Source organism: Mercenaria mercenaria, chromosome 8 (assembly GCF_021730395.1).
Source record: "Mercenaria mercenaria strain notata chromosome 8, MADL_Memer_1, whole genome shotgun sequence".
NCBI lineage: Eukaryota > Metazoa > Mollusca > Bivalvia > Venerida > Veneridae > Mercenaria > Mercenaria mercenaria.
In genome coordinates this window covers 13,256,043-13,283,664 of record NC_069368.1, presented here as the reverse complement: position 1 = coordinate 13,283,664, position 27,622 = coordinate 13,256,043, and the positions used below count along the sequence as shown (strand labels likewise).

At 35.6% G+C, this 27,622-nt stretch overlaps 1 protein-coding gene across 1 annotated transcript; it reads right to left on the bottom strand.

Annotated features, from left to right (window-relative positions):
• Positions 1-1,016: 1,016 nt before the first annotated feature.
• On the bottom strand, positions 1,017-26,456 carry LOC128559149 (adhesion G-protein coupled receptor V1-like). The gene is made up of 10 exons (XM_053550340.1): positions 26,286-26,456; positions 7,612-7,787; positions 6,807-6,984; positions 5,805-5,957; positions 4,400-4,775; positions 3,973-4,098; positions 3,154-3,336; positions 2,396-2,535; positions 1,723-1,822; positions 1,017-1,228 (listed from the first exon to the last, which is right to left on the bottom strand). Exons 1-10 carry the CDS (start codon positions 26,454-26,456, stop codon positions 1,017-1,019), a joined length of 1,815 nt encoding a protein of 604 aa, XP_053406315.1.
• Positions 26,457-27,622: the final 1,166 nt, after the last annotated feature.

The following is a 27,622-nucleotide window of genomic DNA, read 5'->3' as shown; positions in this document are numbered from 1 at the left end:
GAGTGCATTGCAAAACTTCTCCAGAAAGTAATTTTGAATTTTTAAACCAAATAGAATATCATAGTCATTTCTACAGTTATATTTTTATATGTCATATCATAAAAAATGTTTTAAAGAAATAGGGAACTACTAATAACAGACATACGGTGATAAATATTATTTCAAATAGCTTATCATTTTTATTAGTCCTTATTACAGCAGCACTTGCTAATTTGTGTGTATTGTTCTGCATCCCAGACTTTAATAGTTTATTATTTCTACATTTATTGCTAGGTTATCTCAATTAATGGACCAGCCAGTAATGACAGAATTTTAGTTAAATGAATGTTTGATTTTGAGTTTCATTGTTAAATTTACATAAGATTAAAAATCAGGAATGCTAGTCTTGACTCAATTTTTCATAGGACTGATACTGATATGGATGCACAATATGGATAATAATAGTTTTTAACCATCAAAACATGCAAACTAGTTCAAATTTCTTCTTCAACTGACCATTGTTTACATTTGCCTGTGAATCATTTAAAGTGAGCTATTTTTAGCTAACAGACAGCCTAGAGTAGCGTTGTTATTTGATAGGCTCCTCCTACAAAACTTACTGCCAGGGTAGTAAATGTTGGGGCTTTAAAAGTCTAATCTCTGATTTGTAATATTCCTGCTTTAAGTTTATAACAAAATTGTTTAAAGATAATCAAATGTTAAGAAATTCACAACTTTCCATGCTACACATGAACTTACACAATTAGAGCCATAAAGGGAGATAATAAAAAATGGTAGAATCAGCATTATTTTCTACTTTGTTATTCAATAATCGCAAACCTTCTGTAAATATATGAGAAAACAATTACTGAAAATAGGACTTAACAAGAAACAGACATATTTATGTTTGCAACAAATTGCGTAGCAGCCACATTTCAAACACAGGCATTAGGAGTCTTTGAATTGTGAAAGTCCTTCCTATTTAATCAAATCAAATCAAATCAAAATTTATTTATTGTCTGAGATATTTTAACAAGTTAACATAAGCTATGTATAGCTTTATACTGACCTATGTCTCCAAACTTCCTGTCCACCTGTATATTGACCGTGCCTGTGGCTTCATTCACTCTAACATTGAGAGAATCACTACCAAATTGGACAACTCCATGTGGATTGTTGCTACCTTCTATTGTAATACTGGCTGTTCGTAATAATGGATCAAATGTAGCTGCACCACTGATCCCTACACCTGTAACATAACATTCATTAACAAATATATATTATACTTTTGAAAAATACTCTATATTTGGTGTTTGATTACTTAAGTACATGCCTAATGTCCCGTTTATTTGACTTTACCATTCAATGTTGTTACAAAAGAGTAACTTCTTACAATTTGTATGCAGATTTTCAACATCATAGATGTCTTTTAAAAAGATGTAACAGCAAAATGAATTCTAAGTGATTTGGAGTTTTAATTTTAGGTATCAAATGTAAATGAATTCTGATCAAGGCATCAAAATTTAATGTTAATGAATGCAAATGTTAATGAGTTCCATAAATTGTGACCAAGGCATCAAATGTTAATGAATTCTGGTGCAGACATTAAATATCAATAAACTCAGGCTCATACATCAAAATGTTAATGAAACTGAGCACAGACATCAAAATTTAATGTTAATGAATTCAGGCCAAGACTTCAAATGTTAAAGAATTACAGCCAAGACACACATATGCACTGACCTGTTGTTCTGATAGTTGTTAGAAATAACTGGTATTCCTCATTCAGCTCTGGTATGTTATCTCTTAGTACATCCAGAACTACAGTTTTCCTATTCTCACCCTGCAAATAAAAACATTTGAATGCCATTGTGCAAAAAATAAAAATTTGGGCTTTGTGACCAGCAATGATCCAGATCTGTGTGCTTCCATACTGTTTATTTATCCCTACATCAATACTGTTCTTTCATTAGCGTCAGAACTTTTATGCAACTTATAAGAAAACAGTGTTGATCCAGATCAGACTGCACAGATTTGAAGGCTGATTTGGATCCATACTGGGTGCAAAGTGGTGCTAATTTTTTTTAAGACAATACATAACCATAACCAGTCATAATGTCATCATGCAACAAATAACAAATCTAAATCGAAAACAAAATCTTGTTATTAAAATAAGAATAAACTGTCTGTGTGCGTCATTCACCCAGAAAATGTTGACTGTAAAAACTTGTCCAGGTAGTAATCATTTATACATAGGTTAGTCGAAATCCCAATAGCAGTTTCAGAGAAGTAATCCAGTCAAACTTCTCAGACTCAGGACGGACTGATGGACAGACAAAACAAAATCAATATATTTCTCCATATATCTGGGAAGGTCTAATTTTGCATGCCTGTGATAAAAATGTTCACAACTTACAGGCAGAAATTCTAGGGAACCTTCATAGACTTGGAAACTCTGTGAGGGGTTTAGACCCCCAAGACCTTGTATCTCCCAGTTCACTGTCACTGTGCCAAACTGAGAGGGAGACCGCAGTACATCCACACTCACTGTGTCACCTGTAAGACATAATTCATTCTACGTACATAGAAGACTGGTTTTCAGTAAGATAGCTTTCACAGGGCATGAATTATCTCCCCTGGTCATATTTATTCATCAATACTTTTTTCTAAACATTTTAAACAGTTTTGGTCACACACTCACATGACCTGTAGAGCATGTTTTTGCTTCACATTAAGATGGGTACAACCATATTATGATATTTTCAAATAATTAAAAGTTACATTCATCAGTTTATGAGACACAGATCAATAACTCATACTGTTAAAGAATTTGAAAATTAGCATATACCATTTAGCTACAACCATTAGCTATTTGACAGACAGTATTTGGCATTTAGCATATTAAAAGTATATGTCATATAGTATTAAGTATTTGGCATTTAACATTTGACAGTTAGTATAGGGCACCTGCCTTTTATTTCCATAACTGTGTAAATAATATTTATGACAAGTTTATATCAATCAAACTCATTTTTCACTACTGTAGCATGGAAAGATTTACTTTTTTTCATTTTTTAAACAGAAATTTTCCACCTACATTGGGACATGATCATATGTTTTACAGCTGGGAACAGGTATACTTTACAGACATATTTTATGAAAGGAAAAATTCACCTTCTTCCGCAAGCAGCGATGTTGTACTAAGGGAGATCACTCCTGCAATATTATCATTTTCCAAAATCACAACAGTGGCATTGTCGTATTTAATAGTTGCTCCCCCTTGAACGTTACTCAATCGTACCACAATATTTTTGGCAAGTTCTGGTTGTGTGTCATCGAGCACTGTTACGCTGATTACTAGAAAGTATAATTATGAGTACTGATAAAAATGAAGATGTAAATCTATGAAAAAGAGCGGAAATTACAACACCTGGTTTGGAAATTCGCTGTATTCAGGAAAATATCATTTTTTAAAAGTTGCTTTGCTTTTCATAATCAAGTGTGTAAACAACTCATTTTGGAACTGGAAAAATTAAATGCTGCCATTTCTACTTGAAAGTAAAAGATTGAAAATAATTAAGTAAAGTTTGAAGAAAACTCTTTCATTCAATGCACATTCATTCTTAGACTAATAGTATTATATTTAAGATATGCCAATTTTCATACATTACTGTGAAATAATTCTGTTTTGTGGTATAAATTTTAGAGATCATACCAAAATGGCTACTTCACTCGAGATATAAATTCATTGATTTCCACTTATCAAGACATAAGAATGTGAACTTTGATCGTTCTTTGGGATTACATTTTGTGTATTGACGCAACCACACAATCCACAAAAATAAGTACCCCAGGAAAATTAATGATTTCACATTATTTTATCTATATTGTAACAGTGATTTCTTAGGATAAATGTTTCAAAACTGAACCTATACTATGAAACACAAATACCGTAGTGCGATAAAAACTTATTGTTTGTATATATATACTAACATTTTCTAGTATCTCCAGGGAGGAAAGAGAGAGTTGCTCCGTCAGCTCTGAAGTCAACATTGTATATTGCCGTGCTGGCAGCTAGATCTACTGACCAGTCAATAGACACTTCCCCAATAGTTCCACCTGTATAAATATTTTCAAAGTAACTGTATTTTGCAATATAACTCATCATAGGAAGTACAGGTAAACAGTTCTGCAGAGAGCATAATTAATGAAAACACCAAAACATCAATGACATAATTATACCAAATGTGAATTTAAACCGGTAGTTTGTGAAGAATTAAGTGAAATACTCTCAATCTAAAATAAAATGTATATGCATATAAAGATATCCAAAACATTTTAATATCAAAATTTGTCTCAGTAAACCTAATTCAGAAATTATATGTATCAGTTTTACGCAAGTTATGTGTACAACACCAACCTTGTCTTTCCACAATAAGTTCTACAGCCAGGTTTTCTTTCTCTTCAACTTGTATCACATGACCATTTTCTGATGACAGTGGACTATTGCTATACACTGTAAAAGCTCCATATGTATCATCATTCGCCAGAATAGTAACCGTAGCATTTCTCGTCTCGCCTAGATACGGCGTGTTTTTTGCTGAGGGAGGTTCACCAGAAACATCAACTCTAGTCAACACGACGACAAATTTTTCATCGAGTTCAGGTATACTGTCAGCCTTGATTGTAACTGGGATTTCACCGCTAGTTTCACCTTGTTCTATAAGAACGTAACCACTGGTAACAACTGTGTAATCATCTCCTGGGGTCGCATCCACTCCAGTTAGCTCCCCTGCCTAAAATGAATATGAGCCGTGCCATGAGAAAACCAACATAGTGGGTATGCGACCAGCAAGGATCCAGACCAGCCTGCGCATCCGCGCAGTCTGGTCAGGATCCATGCTGTTCGCTTTCAAAGCCTATTACAATTAGAGAACCCGTTAGCGAACAGCATGGATCCTGACCAGACTGCGCGGATGCGCAGGCTGGTCTGGATCCTTGCTGGTCGCATACCCACTATGTTGGTTTTCTCATGGCACGGCTCATATTATTTTAATGATTACTCAAAATTATAACCTAAACTCAACAGTCAAAAACCTCTATGTTATTAGTGTTTGCAATATTTGGTGAATATCATTACTATCGGGAGTTGAACTAAAATCTCTCTTCCATAACTTGGTTCTGGTTACCTAGAGACACTCATTTCATGAGTGTTGATAAACAGGAAATGTGAGTTCATAAACCCTGTGAAGGTTAACATGTTTTGTTCTAGTTCATCATTAAATGAGCCGTGCCATGAGAAAACCAACATAGTGGGTTTGCGACCAGCATGGATCCAGACCAGCCTGCGCATCCGCGCAGTCTGGTCAGGATCCATGCTGTTCGCTAACAGTTTCTCCAATTCCAATAGGCTTTAAAAGCGAACAGCATGGAACCTGACCAGACTGCGCGGATGCGCAGGCTGGTCTGGATCCATGCTGGTCGCAAACCCACTATGTTGGTTTTCTCATGGCATGGCTCAAATGTTTTTTTCACCCAGATATATACAGCTTCCCCACAGGAAATTGATGACAAATAAGTCTAAGACATATTAAAAACTTTGAAGAAATTGTCTGAAAAAGATTCATTTTTGCTACAACTTTGGATCAAATTGTGACAAAAAGTTTATACCAGTGGTTCCATCTATCCCCATTGTAATAATCCAAGTACAATGAAATACTTATTTTACATCTTAACGAAAACAAATGCGGCAAAATTACCATTGGAATTTGACATTAAACAGGATATAAACAGGGAAATTACATCAAAAGACTATTATTACCAACCTTGATTATGTCTTTCTCATAGTACTGAAAGCTAGAGGACATTATCTGCAGAGAGCCAGTGGTGTCATGCAGTGTACATGATCTTGTGTTGTCAAAGAAGTATACCTCAAAGGCACTGCAGGAAATCTTCCTCAAACATGCAACAGCACACACCTGTATAAAAAAGATAGTAATAAACATAACTACTTAAACATGTCAGTCAAAAGCAGAAAACTTATATCAGAGAAATTCTAAACTGGCAACTTTTTGCATTGCATCTGAAAATCTAGTTGCCAGCCTTGTTCTTATTGTCAAAGAGTTTTTCGCTTGAAGTAAGTATAATATGACATTATTGTGATGAATATTAATTTCTCTTTCAGTAACCAAACATTATTGTGATGAATATTAATTTCTCTTTCAGTAACCAAATCTTTGTTTTAAATTGAGTATCAAATTTCTACCAGACATTTTACAGCACAGCTCAGCATAGACATAAATAACCACAGCAACTGACTCAGAGAATTTTGGTCAATTTACAGGAGAAAATGGTTTTAATGTCAAAATTTTGGTACAAGGAACTTCCCAAGCACTTTCTTGAGCCGCGCCATGAGAAAACCAACAAACTGCGTTTGAGACCAGCATGGATCCAGACCAGCCTGCATATCCCCACAGTCTGTTTAAGATCCATGCTGTTCGCTAACAGTTTCTCTAATTGCAAAACGCTTTGAAAGCGAACAGCATGGATCCTGACCAGAATGTGCGAATCTCGATCGACTCAAAAGCACTATGTTGGTTTTCTCATGGCACGACTCATTTTATTTCTCAATCTCAGGCAAAACTACTTCCATGATTTGAAAATGGGCCAAGAACTGTTGTGTGTGGTAAATAACAGCAAATCTAGTCCCTGTGCACCCACACAAATTATAATTATCTCCCTTGAATGTGGTCATGATTTTAGGACTTTGATGCCCATATGGACCAAGTTTAGTTAATAAATAAATCGAAAGCTTTAGAGTTATGTACCTTTACAGGATCTTCCGTAGGAAGAACAGGAATATCCTCGCCTTGAGTACCTCGCCCACCAAACCGCGGACTATGAAAGAAATTTAGTACACCATCTCCAGTTTCAAGTACATCATCCTGTACATACATAACTTTAGCAGTCATGTAGTATACACGCAGTTGTCCAAAACTACCGCCCCTGAAATTTAAGATTTCAACTCATTACAGTAAAATATATATGACTTGGGAATAAAAAAAACTGATTAATGTTTGTTGATTTATTGTTTCACTAATAGTTTAAATACAGTCAAAGGTTGAAACAAATTAAAGCTAGGGTCAACAAAACAGTAATTTCGGAAAATGCCTTATCAAAATGAGATACTGTATCCTGCTTTGTTTACTATATTAAATTTCGAAGGCTTAGAGCGAAACTGGTCTATCTGTATATAGAAACAGAAGCAGATAGACCAGTTTCGCTCTAAGCCCCCCGATTTATGTCCATGCCTCAAAAACAATATAGCACTGAAAGTTTGTAGTCTTAGGCAAAACAAACATTTTTCCGGGGGTATGAATTTGTGGATTTCAATTTCTGAATATAAAATGATTAGGAATTTTACTTCTTTATTGGGATTGAATTTAGTGGATTGACTCACCCATGAATACATGTATTAGTCTTCCACAAACAGAAATGATTTTACAGAACCTTGATGGAAAATACCTTGTTTCTAGCCTATCAGTAGGACAGGAAGTTTAACTCTGAAATTCTTTGTTAGAAGAATTCCCACATATTGTATGTAAATTAAAAATACAGTACAGGTAAACTTACGTTCTTGAGAGTAGAAGTGTCTCCTGAGAATCAGTGGACTGTTCCTCTACTGAGTACCGTGTTTGTGCAAACTCTACGACACCATGTGGGTTATCATTGGACTGGATTGACAAGGTAAACACGTCCCGTGTCCCAATTCTACCAGCTGTTACTGATGTCAGCTTTATCTTGAAATCCTGCCCATAGTAAATAATAAGTAACTTTATGCTAGAACACTTTCTTCCAGCTTCAGAGTACAATAATATAAAATACCACATAAATTAAACAAAATGCCATTTTGGTACAAAAAAATCCCAACAGAATTTCTTTAACACAGTCTATGACTGGTCATTTGGCGCTTTCTCCAAAGGTCAACCAGAAACAATTTTAAGTTCAATTTTCACTGCAAGCATATCCAATAGAGACTCCTTAAATCTTTTCACCATCTGAAAATTGACATTTCATCTTAGTAATTTTATCATGTTTTTTGTTCTTAATGTCCAAACTACACAATTATAGGCCATAATATTATGGTGACTTTCCAGATTTTATTGTGGAGGAAGACACTTTTTTTGGGGGTTTAACGTCGCACCAACACAATTATAGGTCATATGGCGACTTTTCAGCTTTGGTGGTGGAGGAAGACCCCAGGTGCCCCTCCGTGCATTATTCCATCAACAGTGGGCACCTGGGTAGAACCACCAACTTTCTGTAAGCCAGCTGGATGGCTTCCTCACGTGAAGAATTCAATGCCCCAAGTGCGGCTTGAACCCACATCGATGAGGGGCAAGTGATTTAAGTCAGCGACCTTAGCCATATGACCTATAATTGTGTCGGTGCAACGTTAAACCCAACAAAAAACAAGAGTGCCAGAATGTCACAATATATGCCCGTCACAGCAAATTTCTTTACTCTAGCACCTGTATTTGCAGATGGAATTTTAATTTTGTGCTTGTTTAGTAATCATTGTAATTCTTTTGTTTTTCTAAGTCCACAAAAAAGCTCCTTACCAGGTAGAGATACCTTAAAATACACCTAAAATTAGAAAGTAACATCTATGTTGTACTACAGAAAAGTGGTCTTGGTTTTTCCCTACAGTCAATTATAAAAAAGTTACAATATAAGTTATTTATAGTAACAACTAAGGGAAGTTAATCTTTATAAAAAAAAAAAAAAATCCAAAAAAAAATTGTAAGTCCACACAAAAATCTTTACCAGGTAGAGATTGGTCAAAATACACCTCAAAATTGGATGTAACATGCATGTTGTACTACAGAAAAGTGGTCTCAATTTTTCCCTAAGTCTAGTAATGAAGAAGTTACAATATAAGCTATTTATAGTAACAACAAAGGGAAGTAATTCTAAAGAAGGGAACTATGCATGACACTTCGTCTCATGATGGTGTATAATTGTGCCAAGTTATATCAAAATCCCTCCATGCATGAAGAAGAGATGCTTCGGACAGTCATTCTTGTATCTGACCTTTGGCCTCTAAGTGTGACCTTGACCTTAGACCTAGGGACCTGGTTCTTGCGCATGACACTCCGTCTTGTGGTGGTGAACATTTGTGCCAAGTTATATCAAAATCCCTCTATGCATGAAGAAGAAATGCCCCGGACAAAGTTTTCATTCTTGTATCCTTTGACCTCTAAGTGTGACCTTGACCTTAGACCTAGGGACCTGGTTCTTAAGCATGACACTCCACCTTGTGGTGGTGAACATTTGTGCCAAGTTATATCAAAATCCCTCCATGCATAAAGAAGAAATGCTCTGGACAAAGTTTTCATGACTTGTATCCTTTGACCTCTAAGTGTGACCTTGACCTTAGACCTAGGGACCTGGTTCTTGCGCATGACACTCCGTCTTATTATGATGAACAATTGTGCCAACTTTCATCAAAATCCCTTCATGCATGAAGAAGATATGCTCCGGGCAAAGTCATTCTTGAATTTGACCTTTGACCTCTAAGTGTGACCTTGACCTTGGACCTAGGGACCTGGTTCTTGTGCACGACACTCCGTCTCATGATGGTGAACAACTGTGCCAAGTTTCATCAAAATCCCTCCATGCATGTAGAAGATATGCTCCAGACAAGGTCTGTGGACGCCGCCCAGCCGCCCATCCGCCCGCCAGGGGCGTTCCCATAATACGTCCCGTTTTTCAAACGGGCGTATAAAAACAACAAGGTGTCCCTCCGTGCATTATTTGATCAAGGGTTGGTACCTTGGCAGAACCACCGACTAATGATGGCTTCCTTATTTGAAAAATTCAAGGCACCAATTGAGGTTTGAACATACATCTATGAGTGATTTGAAGTCAGTTACCTTAACAACTTGGACACAGTGGTCCCAATTTTATCATGATCAATCTATCAAGTACATAAGAATAAATGGCAAATAAATTTTAAAAAAGTTTTACATCAGAATAACTCATTTCTTCTAAAATTTAATATAGATTTTATAAAATTGTGTAAAAGATATTTCACTGACCTCCTGACCTTCAGGAAAGTCGTCTGGCAGAACAGAGATCTGAATCTTCTTGCTGGCCTCATTGCTCACATAGAATATAGTACCAGACGTTGGTGTGATATCATCTATTACTGTGCTACCTGTAATGTGGGAGTTAAGTACCTTTAAGTGGCAATAATTACAGTTGAACATGGTTCGCTCCAACTCAATGGAACTAGCAAACTTTGATCGAGTTATTGGTAGTTCAAACCATCAAACAAACTACATTATAAAGAAATTTTGCCTGGACCTGATGATGAGTTCAAGCAAAGTGTGATGTTTGAATAATCGAGTGAACAAAGTTTGACTGTATGTCCTATGACTAAGAAATAAAAAGAGACTAAAATCATGACAGGAAATAAATCTGGATCATTCAGAAGCTTTACTGGTTTCTGTAACTGTATACAGTTGAACCTGACTAAGCAGCCAGTCTTAAGTAGCATTTAGTAATAACAGAGCGAGCAAAAGTGCATCAAAACTGTAACCAGAAATTATAGGGGGAATAATTCAAGAAATATTGGTTTGAGAGTTACAACCCTTGTGTTATATGTGGTTGACAATGAGGAACAACTATCTTAAGGCTGAATTGGTCAATCAGGAATTACAAAGACAAGTTTGAAAGTGCACCAAAATTTTAACTAGAAATTACATGTAAAATGGAAGCATAACTCATAAAATATTGGTGTGAGAGTTACAGCCCATGAGTCACATGATATGGGTGATGATGAGGAGATGTTATTTTAAGTCTGAAGCATATTCAAGTAATAACAGAAAAAAAGTGAAAATCAAAATCAAGGTGCAGATGTGGATGTGAGCACTAATACATCAAATTGGCTCATCTGAATTTTTGCAAAAACAGTTGCCATTTGAGCCAGATACCCGAATCCACACCAATAACCAGTGTAAAATTCAAATAGTCTGCTACTTACCATCAAATGTGGCCTCCCAGTTTAATGTAATCACCCCTGATGTTCCACCAGTCCTCTGTACAGTTATTTCCACATCTAGTATTTCATTCTCCAGTTCTTCCACTGATATACCTTCCACAGAGAATTCTAGAAGCATACCAACAAATAGTTAGTAATAGTCAGCAGTATTTTATCAATGTAGAATGACTTCTCTTTGTTTTACATTAGTACCAACCAATAGTTAGTAATAGTCAGCAGTAAGTCATAACAGCTTCTTTTACAAGAGCTGTAATATTATTTTTGTTTGTTTGTTTGTTTGTTTTTTTTGGAGGGATGGTGATGGGTTAACATCTTATATTTATTTATAGGTTATATGACAACTTCCCATCTTTGACAGTAGAGGCTGACCCCAGTTACCCCTCTGTGCATTATTTCACCACTGGCTGGCACCTGGGTAGAACCACAGACCTTCTGTAAGTAAGTTAGTAGGCTTCCTCACATGAAGAATTCAATGTCTCGAGTGAAGCTCTAACTCACATTGGTGAGGATCAAGTGATTCAAAGTCAGAGACCATAACCACTTGACCATGATTCATCAATGCTACACAACTTCTCTATGTTTTACTTTAGCACACAGGTGAAGTTTTCTGAAACTTACACTTTAAAGTATATGATTTTGAAGCAAGCTTTTGTTGCTTCTGTCAGACACTGTAAAATTATTAAATTTCAAGGTATAAAATTACATTGTTTTGCCCAAAAGGGCTATTTCATGGTGATATAAATTTGTGAATTTTGACTATTGAACATAAAATCTTTGCTCTCTTCAGATTAAATTTTGCAAATTGACTCAACTAAGAAATCCACAAAAATTAATTCCCAACAAAAATGAATTATTTCACAGAACATTATTACAGGACTGGTGTCTTCATAGGTTGTGGTAATTATGTCTCCCACCACACAGTGGTGTGGGAGACATATTGATTTACTCCAATCTGTGTGTGTGTCTGTCTGTCACAAAGCTTGTCTGCACTCTAAGTCGAACATTTCTCATCCAATCCTCACCAAACTTGAAAAAAATGTGTTTGACCATAAGACCTCGGCCAAGTTCGATACCTAGTCAGATCAGCCCAGGCACTTTTGAATTATGGCCCTTGAATTACTGATTGGATCCACTCATCCAGACCATCTATGGATCCACTCGTTTAGTCCATCTAGAGAAACTAGACGTTTTTCATAGGAACCATTCCTCTGAACAATCCAGACAAACAAGGCAGTTGTGGGAGACATGCGCTTTTCTCAAAAGCATCTCTAGTTTATTAGTAGGATCAATTCAAACAGTTGTCAAGAGCATCTGACTTTCAGTTGTATCAACCTAAAGGACAAAGTTCACTTAAGCCTTATTATGGCCTATGCAATTTTAAACATTTTCAAATTGGCTAACATTTGAAAAACTATATATTGTTTGCTACCAGATGTTTATCTACTGTAATGAATTAAGTTTTTTATAAACAGACTTATTATTTTGTTCAACACATATCACTGAATATTGCTGAAATCACAGATATTTAAGAAAATGAGCATTTTTTGCCATATTTAGGTCACATAAGAACATTTTTAGTAGTGAGCACACTCAAGGACCACAAAAATATTTTGACCATAGGTCCAGCTCCTTTCACAGAATTTAATATGGTCATTTTTTGATTATGGTCGACAGCTGTGCTCGTAGTGAAAATTTCAGATTTGTTTAAAAATTCTGCTAAAAACTGAAGGTTTCCCATACCCATAATGGTAAACGTATTTTCAGTTATGTCAAATATTTTCTTCTATAACGAATATATTGTAAATTATATTGTGCAATTTGAATACTTCTTGATGAGAGTAAACTTGTTTTTACTTCATTTAGAAACTTTCAGATTTTAGGCCATTTTGAGGCAAAAGTGAACCTTCTCCTTTCAAATGTGCACAATTTCAGAAAAATACTCTACCAAACCTAATGGTCAAAAACCATCTAAATGTTAAGCATTATGATTTATTTCATACTGATCAATTTTTGGAACCAAACATGAACTACCTCTGTATCTTTAATGACATCTTAAGTCAAAACAAAACTGGTATTGAAATTTTTTAGTGTACATGGTAACTGTAAAGATAATGCAGAATTAAACTTAAATAAAATCCTATTAACGGATGTATATGGTACAGAGAAATCATACCAAAAACTCCATTAGGATCATCTGACTCATCAATAGTAACAGTGGCACTGGTCACTGTGCCAAGTACCCCACCTCCGAACACCTGGTCTAACCGAACTGTAAATGTCTCTGAAAATTCTGGTACTGTATCATCTAAGATACGTAGCGGTACAGCTGCTGACTTCTGATCCCTCTCTAGTACTACTTGTGAAGACAAGAGAACATAATCCAGACCTTCTCTTGCCGTTCCATCAGTTACAGTTACTGAGACGGCGACCTGTAATGTCAAATAAATGTACACTGGCATTTTAAGTGATATTGAAATTTGACTTTACAGTAAACCTAAAGGATAGTTTCATCTTTTTAAAAAAATGACAGCTTTATCTCATATTGTAAAATGCTTAACAAATAAAATATGTTTCAATAACATTTCATCACACGGTTTGACTTACCTGACCAAAACCTTCACCATACCATATTACAAATAGTTATGGATCTGTTTGGTTTTCAGGTACAGGCTGCAACAAGGGAGACAACACCAGCTCAAAATTGGCACATAATTACCTGCCCATAAGATTCATATTATTTCATCAGACAATTTGACTTACCTGACCAAAAGCTCCACCAAACCGTGTTACAAACAGGAATGGATCTGTCTGGTTTTCAGGTACTGGTTGTGACAAGGGAGATAACACCAGTTCACCATTAGCATTGTCATTCAAGTTTATAATTATCTGCCCGTAGGATTCTGATTCTGACCCAAGACTTGGAGAAGTATCAACTGAAAAAGAATAAATTAAAAAATAATGATGTTTTAACCTTTAGCCTGCTAGCGGCATGTGATTCTGCCTTTGCGACCAGTGCAGACCAAGATTAGCCTGCATAGACCATGGTCTGTCTATTTGCTATTCAGTCAGTAAAGTTTTATTAAACACCCCTTCAAATAATAAATGGTACTATCCAAACCATTATAGAAATTTAGCAGGCTAAAGGTTAAAAATATGTGCATTTGCTGTGTCATGTTCTTCTTTCTATTTACAATTTAGATGACTTTCCAGGCTGTCAGAAAAACAAGAACTGAGCCGTGCCATGAGAAAACCAACATAGTGCATTTGCGACCAGCGTGGATCAAGACCAGCCTGCGCATCCGTGCAATCTGGTCAGGATCCATGCAGTTTGCTAACAGTTTCTCTGATTGTAATAGGCTTTGAAAGCGAACAGCATGGATCCAGACCAGACTGCGCGGATGCAAAGGCTGGTCTGGATCCATGCTGGTCACAAATGCACTATGTTGGTTTTCTCAATTTACCTTACATTATGTGATAAAAAAGAAAAGATATATTGCAATATCTGTATTTGTTGTTCTGTCTCATAATGCTATATAAAGGTTTTTACCTTCTTGGGAAACATTTTTTTAATTGTTTTTTCTCTTATTATTTAGGAGTAGTCTATAGGGGCAACTGATTGTGCTTATCACACATGCTTATGCCCTAATACCTAAAGTGTTGGTAATCAGTTGAAATTTTCATGCTGATAAATCAGTACAAAAACTGTATAGTTTTTTGCTTTATCATAAGCAATAGAAGATATATCAACTACAGCCAATACTGGACCCAACACCAAACCTGCTAGTTTTCAGAATTTTAATAGGACTGAAGGATTTCTCACAGTTCTTACTGCTTAGAAAGAATTTCACATAAAATTGGCAATATTGTCTGCCTTTAAACTGCCAAACTGTCACAATATATGCCTGTCACAGCAAATTGACTTCTGATTTTTAAAATGATTTACTTATTGTGCAGACAAGTTGTCAATTTCCCCAATTTTGACTAATTCAAGGGCCATTACTAGTGAGTAGGTTATAGGAAAAAGATGTTTCCTTTTGTGAAGAAAGCATCAAACTTTGTATGTAACTATTTTGAAGTATGCTGAATCCAAAAAAAGGAGGAGACACGCAGTTCGCTAACCTCAATTAGCTTAAAATGAGGCCCCAAAAAGGGACCTATATTATATTTATTTTAATCATATATTTTTGAAAGCAATGTCCAAAAGGTTAATTTAAAACCAAAATAAGTAACTATTATTTACATAATATTTATTTAGTTACATTTTATACACATTTGATATATAGGACACTAACAAATGACATAGATGAGGCCCTAAAAGGGGGAAAATTGTTTAAAAATTTCATTTACAGGATGTCTTTATTTTTAAGTGTGAATATTATATCACTCAGGTAAACAAAACTAATTTTAATATTTAATAATATCAAAATATTATTTAAACATTCTTTACATTTTGAGGTTCATTAAGGGTATTTTATAAAACAAGTTCACATATACGTAGTACTACATACTGTAATTCATATAATCGATTTTACAGTACTTATACTTACATGGGGTACCGATAGTTTGATTTCCCTATGCATATTATTAAGCATTCAAAAGAGCAGCTATAGAAGGGGTTATTTTGTATTTTTCTTGTAATTCAATATCTAATTTAAACGTATTATACAAAACATAATGTATATGTTTTTCAAGACAATTAATGACTTCAAGCTAAAGCATACGATCATCCTAATGCTTTCTTTACAACAAAAGAAAATGGAATGTGAACTAAATGTATTGTGGTATTTATTATTAATATATAATAGATTAACCTTTGTACGGTTTGAACCAACGACCTTCCTATTGATCTGACAACACCTTTACCACTAGACGGTCTCTCTCACTGAACCCCTCCACAGAGCTTATAACTATAAACATTTCTAAAGTGCAGTGCTTTACTGCAGACACCTCAAGAACGCAAATAGTTACATATAAAAATAGTTTAAGATGAAAATATGATACAGAAATAAAGAGGGTCATACCAAATAGAGTTAGATGTAAAATTTTTAAGGTAAAGATTAATCGATTTTTTATAAACAATGTCTCCTTAAAACATACTAGCCGTCCTAGTTTATAATCATAGCTGATATGTGCTCTTTGTCCAATACAGTGTTAGGAATACCTCTCAGTAGCGCAGTTATAAGTCCTAGAATAATTGCTTGTTTAGGGTAATGTCCCAAGCATTTTTTGTGAACTTACAAAAGTTGAAATCAGGTTACCCTAAACAAACAGCTTTTAATTTTAGGCGTAACAACCCTATCAATATTTAACTAAAACTGTAATAGGTTTGCCAGTATTTTACTCTCTAGCACATATGTCTTCAAAATGTCTAAATACACAGGATTGACGTGATACATTTATATCTGCCTTTGTATGTATTCTTGTAGTTACATTGATGAGTTTCCTTCAACTTATAGCTGCAGCTAATTATGAAGTGTATTACATAATTAAAGCAAAGTACCAGTTCTCTTGACTTTTTCTAGTTGACAGGATTAGCAATGTCAATGTATGCTATAAATGCCTGTCTACAACCTGCTTGATACAATGATATTTGCTACATACGTGAACATCTCTCAGGGGGTGCTTTCAATACGTCTAATTGCTTAAGAAAATATATTTTCTGGCTTCATTTTGAATTTTTGATATTTCTGCAAACGTATTGAGACAGTATCACAACCAGATAATGCATTATAAAGAATGTTAGCTTTAAGTCTACGTTCTTTCTTGTGTCTTTTCCTGTTGGATTTTTTTCCTTGTTTTTATGCCAAAAAGACGGCTTACTACGGAATTAGTCAGCATGTACCAGAACTGTTTGAAGCGGCCAAATGAAGCTACAGCTAACAACTAGCAAACTGTTTTACTATAGAAAGTAACAGTGTGTATCAGTGTTGGTTGCTCGTAACATTATGCCTTTGTGGTTTTGTTTTTATGCATTTACGGCAAACAAATGTGTACCATTTCGAATACCAGTTAGTGCACCACATGTTGTGACTTCAAACTTTTGGAGCAGTACATGGTCATGTTATGAACAAAGGTATCAAGCTGTAAGTCAGTAAATGGTGCCAGATAAAATTCTAGTTCCTAAAGGAAATAGACAGCATGAAAACATCTAAATTACCTGATGTTCACAATATGAAGCCATGTTTGTGGAGAGACATTAAGGTATGGACATACTAAATAGTTGGCCTTCTTTATTCTAGATAAAGTTGACAAATTTCAAATGGCTACAGCACAGAGCAGGACCCGTTTTAAATGTCTGTAGCTTACATTTTTACATTTTCTTAAAGAATATTGTCAGTGCTGAAACAAACATCAAATGGGAGTCATGTACTTCAGTCAAACAAACCAACTACAATATCAACTAAAAATGATACCCCAAATTGTATGACCTACATTTCCGTAATAAATTTGTCATGCTATCATATTGTTGCAAAAATGCTTCCTACATGTCAAGGATAGATCTGTTATGTGATTTCAGCAAACAAAATGTAAAAAAGGAAGGAAAAAAGCTCTACAGAGCAAAGAAGGGGACTCTTTGAATGCGCCATTTTGCAACTACCATGCTTTTTTCCGTGTCAGTTTTCTGTTTAGTGTCTGTATACTGTTGAATCTGGATTGACCAGTAATGACACTTGACTTTCATTACTATGTACACTTCATAGAACCAATTGAATGCCAGTGCAATAACACATTCATGTATAAGAAATATAAATTTGTCAAACAAATGTATTAGAGAAGTACTGAGAAACCTGTTACAATTCTTAGATATCTATTGAATGGGTGTAAATATCAGTTTCTTTTATTTTATGGGTCTTTGGATGAGTCATTTGATTTGAAAACATGATTATGTCATATTATACTGTTATGTAACATACAAAAATGATCCATTGAAGGACCTCTCTTTTTATATAAATCTATTGCCCTAATAAAAAAATACAGATATATAGGTTAACTCATGGACGTAAACATGTGAATATTTTTTACTTTTTTGATATTTTATACATTTGATCCATGAATTCTGTTTTTTTACTTATGTTAAGTTCAGAAATATGATATTTTAACGATTGAAATAAATTAATATGCCCTTAAAATGTGATTTTTAACAATTCATCTTTAAGAACCTCATATTATTTTTCTTGAGTCATGTATATTGAGTGTGTATAAAATATAATTGAATAAATTTTGTGTCAAGGGTTATAATTGGTTAAGGTTATGAATTAACATTTTTGAAATTGTTGTAGATATATTTAATTGAAATAAATTAAAGGTAGTTCCCCTTTGGGGCCTTATGTTTTGGTCTATTCAAGCCAACAAATCGTATATGTAGTCCATTTCTGATCCAGTATACTTTATAACACTTTATAATACAACTTTCATTCTTTCTTCATAAGAAACATCTTTTCACACGCAGTTTTGAAATTAAACATACAGTAAAATCTGATTGCTTCCCTTTTTAGTATGTATCTTGAGAAATAAAAGTATTTTCTGGTAAACTTTGTATATTGTCAATACCAAATGGTTGTTTGGCTATGCTAGTCATATGTTATCCATGTTTAGATCATATGAAACATTACTTAATAGATAAATTTCAATTTAAAGGAAAAAATATTATTATTTTCAAGACATTTTTACCTTCCTTTTTTAAACTGATTTAAAAGGAGGTTCCAGGGCAGATATAGCGTGTCTCCTCCTCTTGTAGGATTTGGGATACCTTAAAGTAATTTCATGCAAAATTTGGTGCTTTCTTCACAAAGGGGAACATCTTTGCCATTTTTTGTTCCATATCTTACTCGCTATACTTCATAGTGACTGGCTTGTTACCAAAATATAAATGGTCTCAGATATTAAGCCCATCAAAATTGTGACCATGTTTGATCAAAAAATTAATTAAAAGGCTGCTCAATTTAAAGAAAGACCACTATCAATTTTCTTAATTTTGAGCAATTCATGAACCATAACTTCAGAAAGACTTGAAGGATCCAGCTGATTATCAAACATAGATAAAATTAGATATCATGCACCAAATTTACTGAAGACTGGATATGAACTACATTAATTGACAAGTAAAAGAATGGATACTGTCAACTTGGCAATATTAGTAATCAAGGGGCATAACTCGAGAGCCAATGTGCAAATTAAACCTATTATTGAATTTGATTGTGACCAAGTCTGGTGAAAAAACTGGATAAGAACTCTTATGTTAGCAAGCGGACAACATTAGTGGATGCTGCCAATCCGCCACCACAGGTGTTCCCAAAATACATTCTGTTTCAAGGGTGTATAAAAATTAAGCTTACTGTTTGTGAACAATGTTTGGTTACCAGGACTGGACAACTACAGTTAAATGATTTTATAGTTAATGTGAAATCATTAATATTCGTGGGAGACTAATTTTCGTGGATTTCGTGGTTGAGTCAATCTACGAAATTTAATCCCAACGAACAAGTAAAATTCCCATTCATTTTATGTTCAAAAGTTATAATCCACGAATTTATATCCCCACGAAATTGCCATTTTGAACAAAACCACAAAATTTCATGCCCACGAAATTAAATGATTTTACAGTATACCATTTGGCAGTTGCAGCTCAACACATTTTGGAACTAATATGATAATTAGTATCTTTTTGATCAAAGATTCCTGCCATGTAAACTTTTACTCAAGTATGTTTCTGCCTTTAAAAAATGTTATTGAAATATTATTTAAACTAAATCAAATCTGACCATAATTTCCGCTACTGTGTTATTCACGTTTCACTGCATAACAAATTATTTGTGAATATTTTATTTCAGCTATATACATGAAGAACAAGTGCATACCAATTAAAAACATGATGCACACGGATGAAAAGATTTGTGGATTGTGCATATTATTCATTAAATGAAAGGGATACTTAAAATCACTGCACTACACACCCACATAAAATATATCTGATGATACAGTAGTCATACAACAATCTGATCAACAAATTTAAATTACCGTACTATGGTAATTTAGTGTATCTACAATAAAAAACTTATTTAAAGTCTACAATAGCTTGACATACTTTTATTCTAATTACCATACTTTGATATAAAATGCACAAAATAAACCAAGAGTTGTCACAAGAGAAAGCAGACATAACTATTTCAGTGCTTGATTGTAAAATAGAATTACCAATGAGTGTTTAATGACTCAAATGTACTATATTGGATGATTAAAATGTATTTAAAAATAACATAGGTGGAGTAAAAGTATATAAAAACATTAACAAAGTATAAAATGGACATAATTCATGAAATATATCTGCATGAGTAATGCATAATTATGTCATATGTGACTAACCATAATGTGGAACAAGAGCTCGTCGAACATGAAATGCCCCCCTTGATGCATTCAGTAATGGGAAACATTAGTCAGTTACTTCCCCTGATTATGTCCAAGATGTAGATAGGTCCTTCCTCGGTTTTTATCGTTGACTTCTTTGTAATTTTCAAAAGCAATATCTATACTAAATTTCATTGGATTGGAAAATGATTAAGGACAGGTTTTCTCTTACTGGCCCTCTGTTAAATTTAGGCAGGATTAATTATTTTATTTAGAAACCTACTCATAAAAAGCATATTTATTTTGACCAACCGCAACATCTTGGATAAAGGTAATAACGAAAAAGTCAGAGGAATCCAACTGAAAGGGACCAATGTAATAGTTGGTTATCCTTGGGCTTTATCATACAACAATTCAAGGGAAGTAACAAGCTAATGTTTCTCATTGCACAAGGAACAGAAATTGTATGCTCACTGTAAACAAAAGTTCTACCATTCTGGTTCAATCTGACCTTGACCTTTAACCTATTAACCTAACAAGAGATCACAGAGTGATCTTGGTGCTCACCACTGAGCCATTTTTGAATGTTTCAAATTTCAAGACTAGCTCAAGGTCAAACTTCAGTCAGTATAAAACACTGTGCATGTGGTCCAAATTTGAAAGCTGTGGCTTCAGAAATGTGAAAGTAGGTCACTAGATCAATTTCAAGGTCAAAGTTCATTTCGGTACATAAAACTATGCATGTGGTCCAAATCTGAAGGCTGTAGCTTGAGAAATGTGAAAGTAGGTCACTATGTCAAAATCAAGGTCAAATTTCATTTTGGAACACAAAACTATGCATGTGGTCCAAATTTGAAGCCTGTACCTTCAAAAACGTGAAAGTAGGTCATTAGGTCAATAACAAGGTCAAAGTTTGTTTCGGTACACAAACCTATGCAAGTGATCCAAATCTGAAGGCTGTAGCTACAGAAATGTGAAAGTAGGTCACTAGGTCAAGATCAAGGTCAACTCATGTCAAGGTTCATCTTGCCACTCAAAACAATACATGTGATCCAAATTTGAATGATATAGGTTACGGAATGAAGATTCTAAGTTTTTCCCTAATGCGGCCATATTTGACCCTAGAGGGATAATTTGGACAATCTTAGTAGAGGACCACTAGATGTCATATACCAAATATCAAAGCCCTTGGACCTGTGGTTTTGGACAAGAGGCTTTTCGAAGTTTTTTCCTATATAAGTCTATATAAACCATGTGACCCCCAGGGTGGGGCCATATTTGACCCAAGGAAATAATCTGAACAGTCTTGGTAGAGGACCACTAGATTTTGCTACATACCAAATATCAACACCCTAGGCCCTGTGGTTTTGGACAAGAAGATCAGAAACCGTTTAACTGTTCCTGGCCAATGTGACCTTGACCTTTGACCTAATGATCTCAAAATCAATACAGGTCATCTGCTGGTCATCACCAACTTCAATATCAATTTTCCTGATACTAGGCCCAAGCGTTCTGGAGTTATTGCTCCGAAACCATTTTACTGTTCCTGGTCACTGTGACCTTGACCTTTGACATACTGACCTCAAAATCAATAGGGGTCATCTGCTGGTGATGACCAACCTCCCTATCAACTTTCATGATCCTAGGCCCAAGGGTTCTTGAGTTATCATCCGGAAACCGTTTTACTAATCAGGGTCACTGTGACCTTGACCTTTGACATACAGATCTCAAAATCAATAGGGGTCATCTGCTGGTGATGACCAACCTCCCTATCAACTTTCATTATCCTAGGCCCAAGCGTTCTTGAGTTATCATCCGGAAACAGATTGGTCTACATTCCGACATACCGACCGACCGACCGACATCTGCAAAACAATATACCCCTCCTTCTTCGAAGGGGGGCATAATAACTATTTTAATTTGAATAAAAGACAAAAAGAGCACAAAGCGACATAGTTTATATAATAATTGTGCAAGAGCTATGAAACAAAATGCCATTTTGGTAAAAAAAAAAACCCAACAGAATTTCTTTAACACAGTCTATGACTGGTCATTTGGCGCTTTCTCCAAAGGTCAACCAGAAACAATTTTAAGTTCCATTTTCACTGCAAGCATATCCAATAGAGACTCCTTAAATCTTTTCACCATCTGAAAATTGACATTTCATCTTAGTAATTTTATCATGTTTTTTGTTCTTAATGTCCAAACTACACAATTATAGTGACTTTCCAGATTTTATTGTGGAGGAAGACACTTTTTTTGGGGGTTTAACGTTGCACCAACACAATTATAGGTCATATGGCGACTTTTCAGCTTTGGTGGTGGAGAAAGACCCCAGGTGCCCCTCCGTGCATTATTCCATCAACAGTGGGCACCTGGGTAGAACCACCAACTTTCTGTAAGCCAACTGGATGGCTTCCTCACATGAAGAATTCAATGCCCCAAGTGAGGCTTGAACCCACATCGATGAGGGGCAAGTGATTTAAGTCAGTGACCTTAGCCATATGACATATAATTGTGTCGGTGCGATGTTAAACCCAACAAAAAACAAGAGCTGTTGGATGACAGCGCGCTCGACTATTCGAAGAATTGATTGAAGAATGGGGTCAAAATACTTCCATAGATTTTCAGACAAAACAAAAAAATGGATTAAACAACAAGAGCTGTCTCCATAGGATGACACATGCCCCCGATGGCACTTTGAATGAATAGTTATGGCCGATGTTAGAGTTTAGGACCTTTGACCTACGGAGCTGGGTCTTGCGCGCGACACGTCGTCTTACTGTGTCACACACTCATGCGTAGTTATTTTAAAATCTATGCATGAATGACAATGATATGGACCGGACACGCCCATCAATGCACTATCATGAAAAAGTGTGACCTTGACCTTTGAGCTACGGACCTGGGTCTTGCGCGCGACACGTCGTCTTACTGTGGTACACATTCATGCCAAGTTATTTGAAAATCCATCCATCGATGACAAAGATATGGAACGGACAGGCCCATCAATGCACTATCCTTTAACGTCTAAGTGTGACCTTGACCTTTGAGCTACGGACCTGGGTCTTGCGCGCAACACGTCGTCTTACTGTGGTACACATTCACGCCAAGTTATTTGAAAATCCATCCATCGATGACAAAGATATGGACCGGACACGCCCATCAATGCACTATCCTTTAATGTCTAAGTGTGACCTTGACCTTTGAGCTACGGGCCTGGGTCTTGCGCGCGACACGTCGTCTTACTGTGGTACACATTCATGCCAAGTTATTTGAAAATCCATCCATCGATGACAAAGATATGGACCGGACACGAAAATTGCGGACAGACTGACAGACCGACAGACCGAACGACGGTTCAAAAACTATATGCCTCCCTTCGGGGGCATAAAATATGTTCCTGTATTTGTGGATTTCGATTAGTCTTGCACTAAATGGCAATGTGTGACCATGATGGCAAATATGTTAAGTTATATGTTAAGCAAAATATGGACTTGTATGAAAAATTTACTGATTTCCAAGTCCAAAAAGGGCCATAATTCAGTCAAAATAGTTGACAGAGTTATGTACTCTTGCCTACAGATGGAAATCATGTTGATAAACTAGTGTTAAAAGTTTCAAAGCCACATTCAAATAGTTTTGACAAAACGCTGACTTGTAAAAAAACTGAACAAATTTTGAAGTCCAAAAAGGGCCATAATTCAGCCAAAATAGTTGTCAGAGTTATGTACTCTTGCCTACAGATGGAAATCATAATGATAAACAAGTGTTTAAAGTTTAAAAGCCATATGTCAAATAGTCTTGACAAAACATGGACATATACAAAACAGAACCAATTTCCATGTTCAAAAAGGGCCATAATTCAGCCAAAACAAGAGCACCGCCTTGCGGGTGCTGACGCTCATCTGATTTTTTTTGTATAATAGAAATATTGTCCTACCCATGATTTTCTAAGTCTAAAAAGGGCCATCATTCTTTCAAAAAGCAGGATAGAGTTATGTTTCTTGATGTACAGTGTCCACTTATGATGGTGAAAAACTGTTGCAAGTTTTAAAGCAATAGCTTTGATAGTTTATGAGAAAAGTTGACTTAAACATAATACTCAACCAAGAAAATGATTTTCTAAGTCCAAAAGGGGCAATAATTATTGCAAAAAGCAGGATGGAGTTATGTTGCTTGCTGTACAGGGTCAGCTTATGATGGTGAACAAGTGATGCAAGTTTCAAAGCAATAGCTTTGATAGTTTAAGAGAAAAAGTTGACCTAAACATAAAACTTAACCAAGAAATCCGATATTTTCTAAGTCCAAAAGGGGCCATAAATCTTGCAAAAAGCAGGATGGAGTTACGTTTCTTGCTGTACAAGGTCAGCTTATGATGGGGAACAAGTGTTGCAAGTTTCAAAGCAATAGCTTTGATAGTTTAAGAGAAAAAGTTGACCTAAACATAAAACTTAACCAAGAAATCTGATATTTTCTAAGTCCAAAAGGGGCCATAAATCTTGCAAAAAGCAGGATGGAGTTATGTTTCTTGCTGTACAGGGTCAGCTTATGATGGTAAACAAGTGTTGCAAGTTTTAAAGCAATAGCTTTGATAGTTTAGGATAAAAGCTGACCTAAACATAAAACTTAACCAAGAAAACTGATTTTCTAAGTCCAAAAGGGGCAATAATTCTTGCAAAAAGCAAGATGGAGTTATGTTTCTTAATATACAGGGTCTGCTTATGATGGTGAACAAGTATTCCAAGTTTCAAAGCAATAGCTTTGATAGTTTAGGAGAAAAGTTGACCTAAACATAAAACTTAACCAAGAAATCTGATATTTTCTAAGTACAAAAGGGGCCATAAATCTTGCAAAAAGCAAGATGGAGTTATGTTTCTTGCTATACAGGGTCAGCTTATGATGGTGAACAAGTATTCCAAGTTTCAAAGCAATAGCTTTGATAGTTTAGGAGAAAAGCTGACCTAAACATAAAACTTAACCAGGCAACGCCGACGCCGACGCCGACAACCGCTCAAGTGATGACAATAACTCATCATTTTTTTTCAAAAAATCAGATGAGCTAAAAATGACAGAGTTATGTACTCTTGCCTATTGATAGAGACTATTATACTGAACAAGTTATAAAAGTTTCAAAGCCATATGTCAAACACTTTACACAAAATATAAACTGGTACGAAAAATTTAACCAAGATTTCTAAGTCAAAAGGGGTCATAATTCAGCCAAAACGCTTGATGGAGTTATGTACTCTTGCCTACAACTGGACATTGTGATGGTAAACAAGTGTTGAAAGTTTCAAAGCTTTATCTCAAAAGACTTTGTCAAAATGTAGACTGGTACGAAAAACTTAACCAAGATTTCTAAGTCAAAAAGGGGCCATAATTCAACCAAAATGCTTGATGGAGCTATGTACTCTTGCCTACAACTGGACATGGTGATGGTAAACAAGTGTTGAAAGTTTCAAAGCTTTAACTCAAAAGACTTTGTCAAAATGTGGACTGGTACGAAAAACTTAACCAGAGTGTGACGTCGACGCCGTGGTGAGTAGGATAGCTCTACTTATTCTTTGAATAGTCGAGCTAAAAACAAGGTGTCCCACCATGCATTATTTGATCAAGGGTTGGTACCTTGGCAGAACCACTGACTACTGATGGCTTCCTTATTTGAAAAATTCAAGGCACCAATTGAGGTTTGAACATACATCTATGGGTGATTTGAAGTCAGTTACCTTAACAACTTGGACACAGTGGCCCCAATTTTATCATGATCAATCTATCAAGAACATAAGAATAAATGGCAAATAAATTTAAAAAAAGTTTTACATCAGAATAGCTCATTTCTTCTAAAATTTAATATGGATTTTATAAAACTGTGTAAAAAAGATATTTCACTGACCTCTTGACCTTCAGGATGGTCGTCTGGCAGAACAGAGATCTGGAACTTCTTGCTGGCCTCATTGCTCACATAGAATATAGTACCAGACGTTGGTGTGATATCATCTACTACTGTGCTACCTGTAATGTGGGAGTTAAGTACCTTTAAGTGGCAATAATTACAGTCGAACATGGTTCGCTCCAACTTCCAACTCAATGGAACTAGCAAACTTTGATCGAGTTATTGGTAGTTCAAACCATCAAACAAACTACATTATAAAGGAATTTGCCTGAACCGAACAATGAGTTCGAGCAAAGTGTGGTGTTTAAATAATCGAGTGAACAAAGTTTGACTGTATGTCCTATAACTAAGAAATAAAAAGAGACTAAAATCATGACAGGAAATAAATCTGGATCATTCAGAAGCTTTACTGGTTTCTGTAACTGTATACAGTTGAACCTGACTAAGCAGCCACTTGTCTTAAGTAGCCAGTCATCTTACTTCACAAATGAGCTGCGCCATGAGAAAACCAACATAGTGCGTTTGCGACCAGCATGGATCCAGACCAGCCTGTGCATCTGCGCAGTCTGGTCAGGATCCATGCTGATCACTAACAGTTTCTCTAACTGGAATAGGCTTTGAAAGCGAACAGCATGGATCCTGACCAGACTGCCCAGATGTGCAGGCTGGTCTGGATCCATGCTGGTCGCAAAGCACTATGTTGGTTTTCACATGGCATAGCCCAAATGAACATTTCTGTTTCAATATCATTCTGTCTTAAAGCAGCCACCTGCCTTAATCAGCCAAATTATGTCTCTCTCTTGATTCCCTTAATACAAGTTTGACTGTACAAAATGTGCATCAACTTTATAATACATTAAGTAGGAATTAGTTATCTCTTAATGACAATAATTATGTGCTATGGCTAACAAAAGTATGAATATGCATTTCTTGCACACCCCGAGGCAACTATATAGTATTTTCAACCAAACATACTCTGCTTAAAACAAAAACTAGAAAATGATTGGAAATTCATAAAAAACAAGAGCTGTCACTAATGGTGACAAATGCCCCCGCAGCACCTTGACCTTTGCCCTGGTGACCTTGACCTTTGACCTGGTGACCCCAAAGTCAATAGGAGTCGTTTACTCAGTAAGTACTATCAGCATGTGAAGTTTGAAGGTCCTCTGTGCAGTGGTTCACGAGTAAAGTGCCTTCATGCAAAAAGTTAACATTGGCCCCTGTGACCTTGATCTTTGACCTGGTGACCCCAAAGTCAGTAGGGGTTGTGTACTCCATAAGTACTATCAGCATGTGAAGTTTGAAGGTCCTGGGTGCAGTGGTTCGCAGGTAAAGTG

Coding starts and splice junctions, on each gene's coding strand:
- LOC128559149 (XM_053550340.1), bottom strand. CDS start 26,456: ATGTTCGACTGTAATTATTGCCACTTAAAGGTACTTAACTCCCACATT. Junction 6,985..7,611: donor ACACTTCTACTCTCAAGAAC/GTAAGTTTACCT, acceptor CTTAAATTTCAG/GGGCGGTAGTTTTGGACAAC. Junction 5,958..6,806: donor CTACGGAAGATCCTGTAAAG/GTACATAACTCT, acceptor TTTTTTATACAG/GTGTGTGCTGTTGCATGTTT.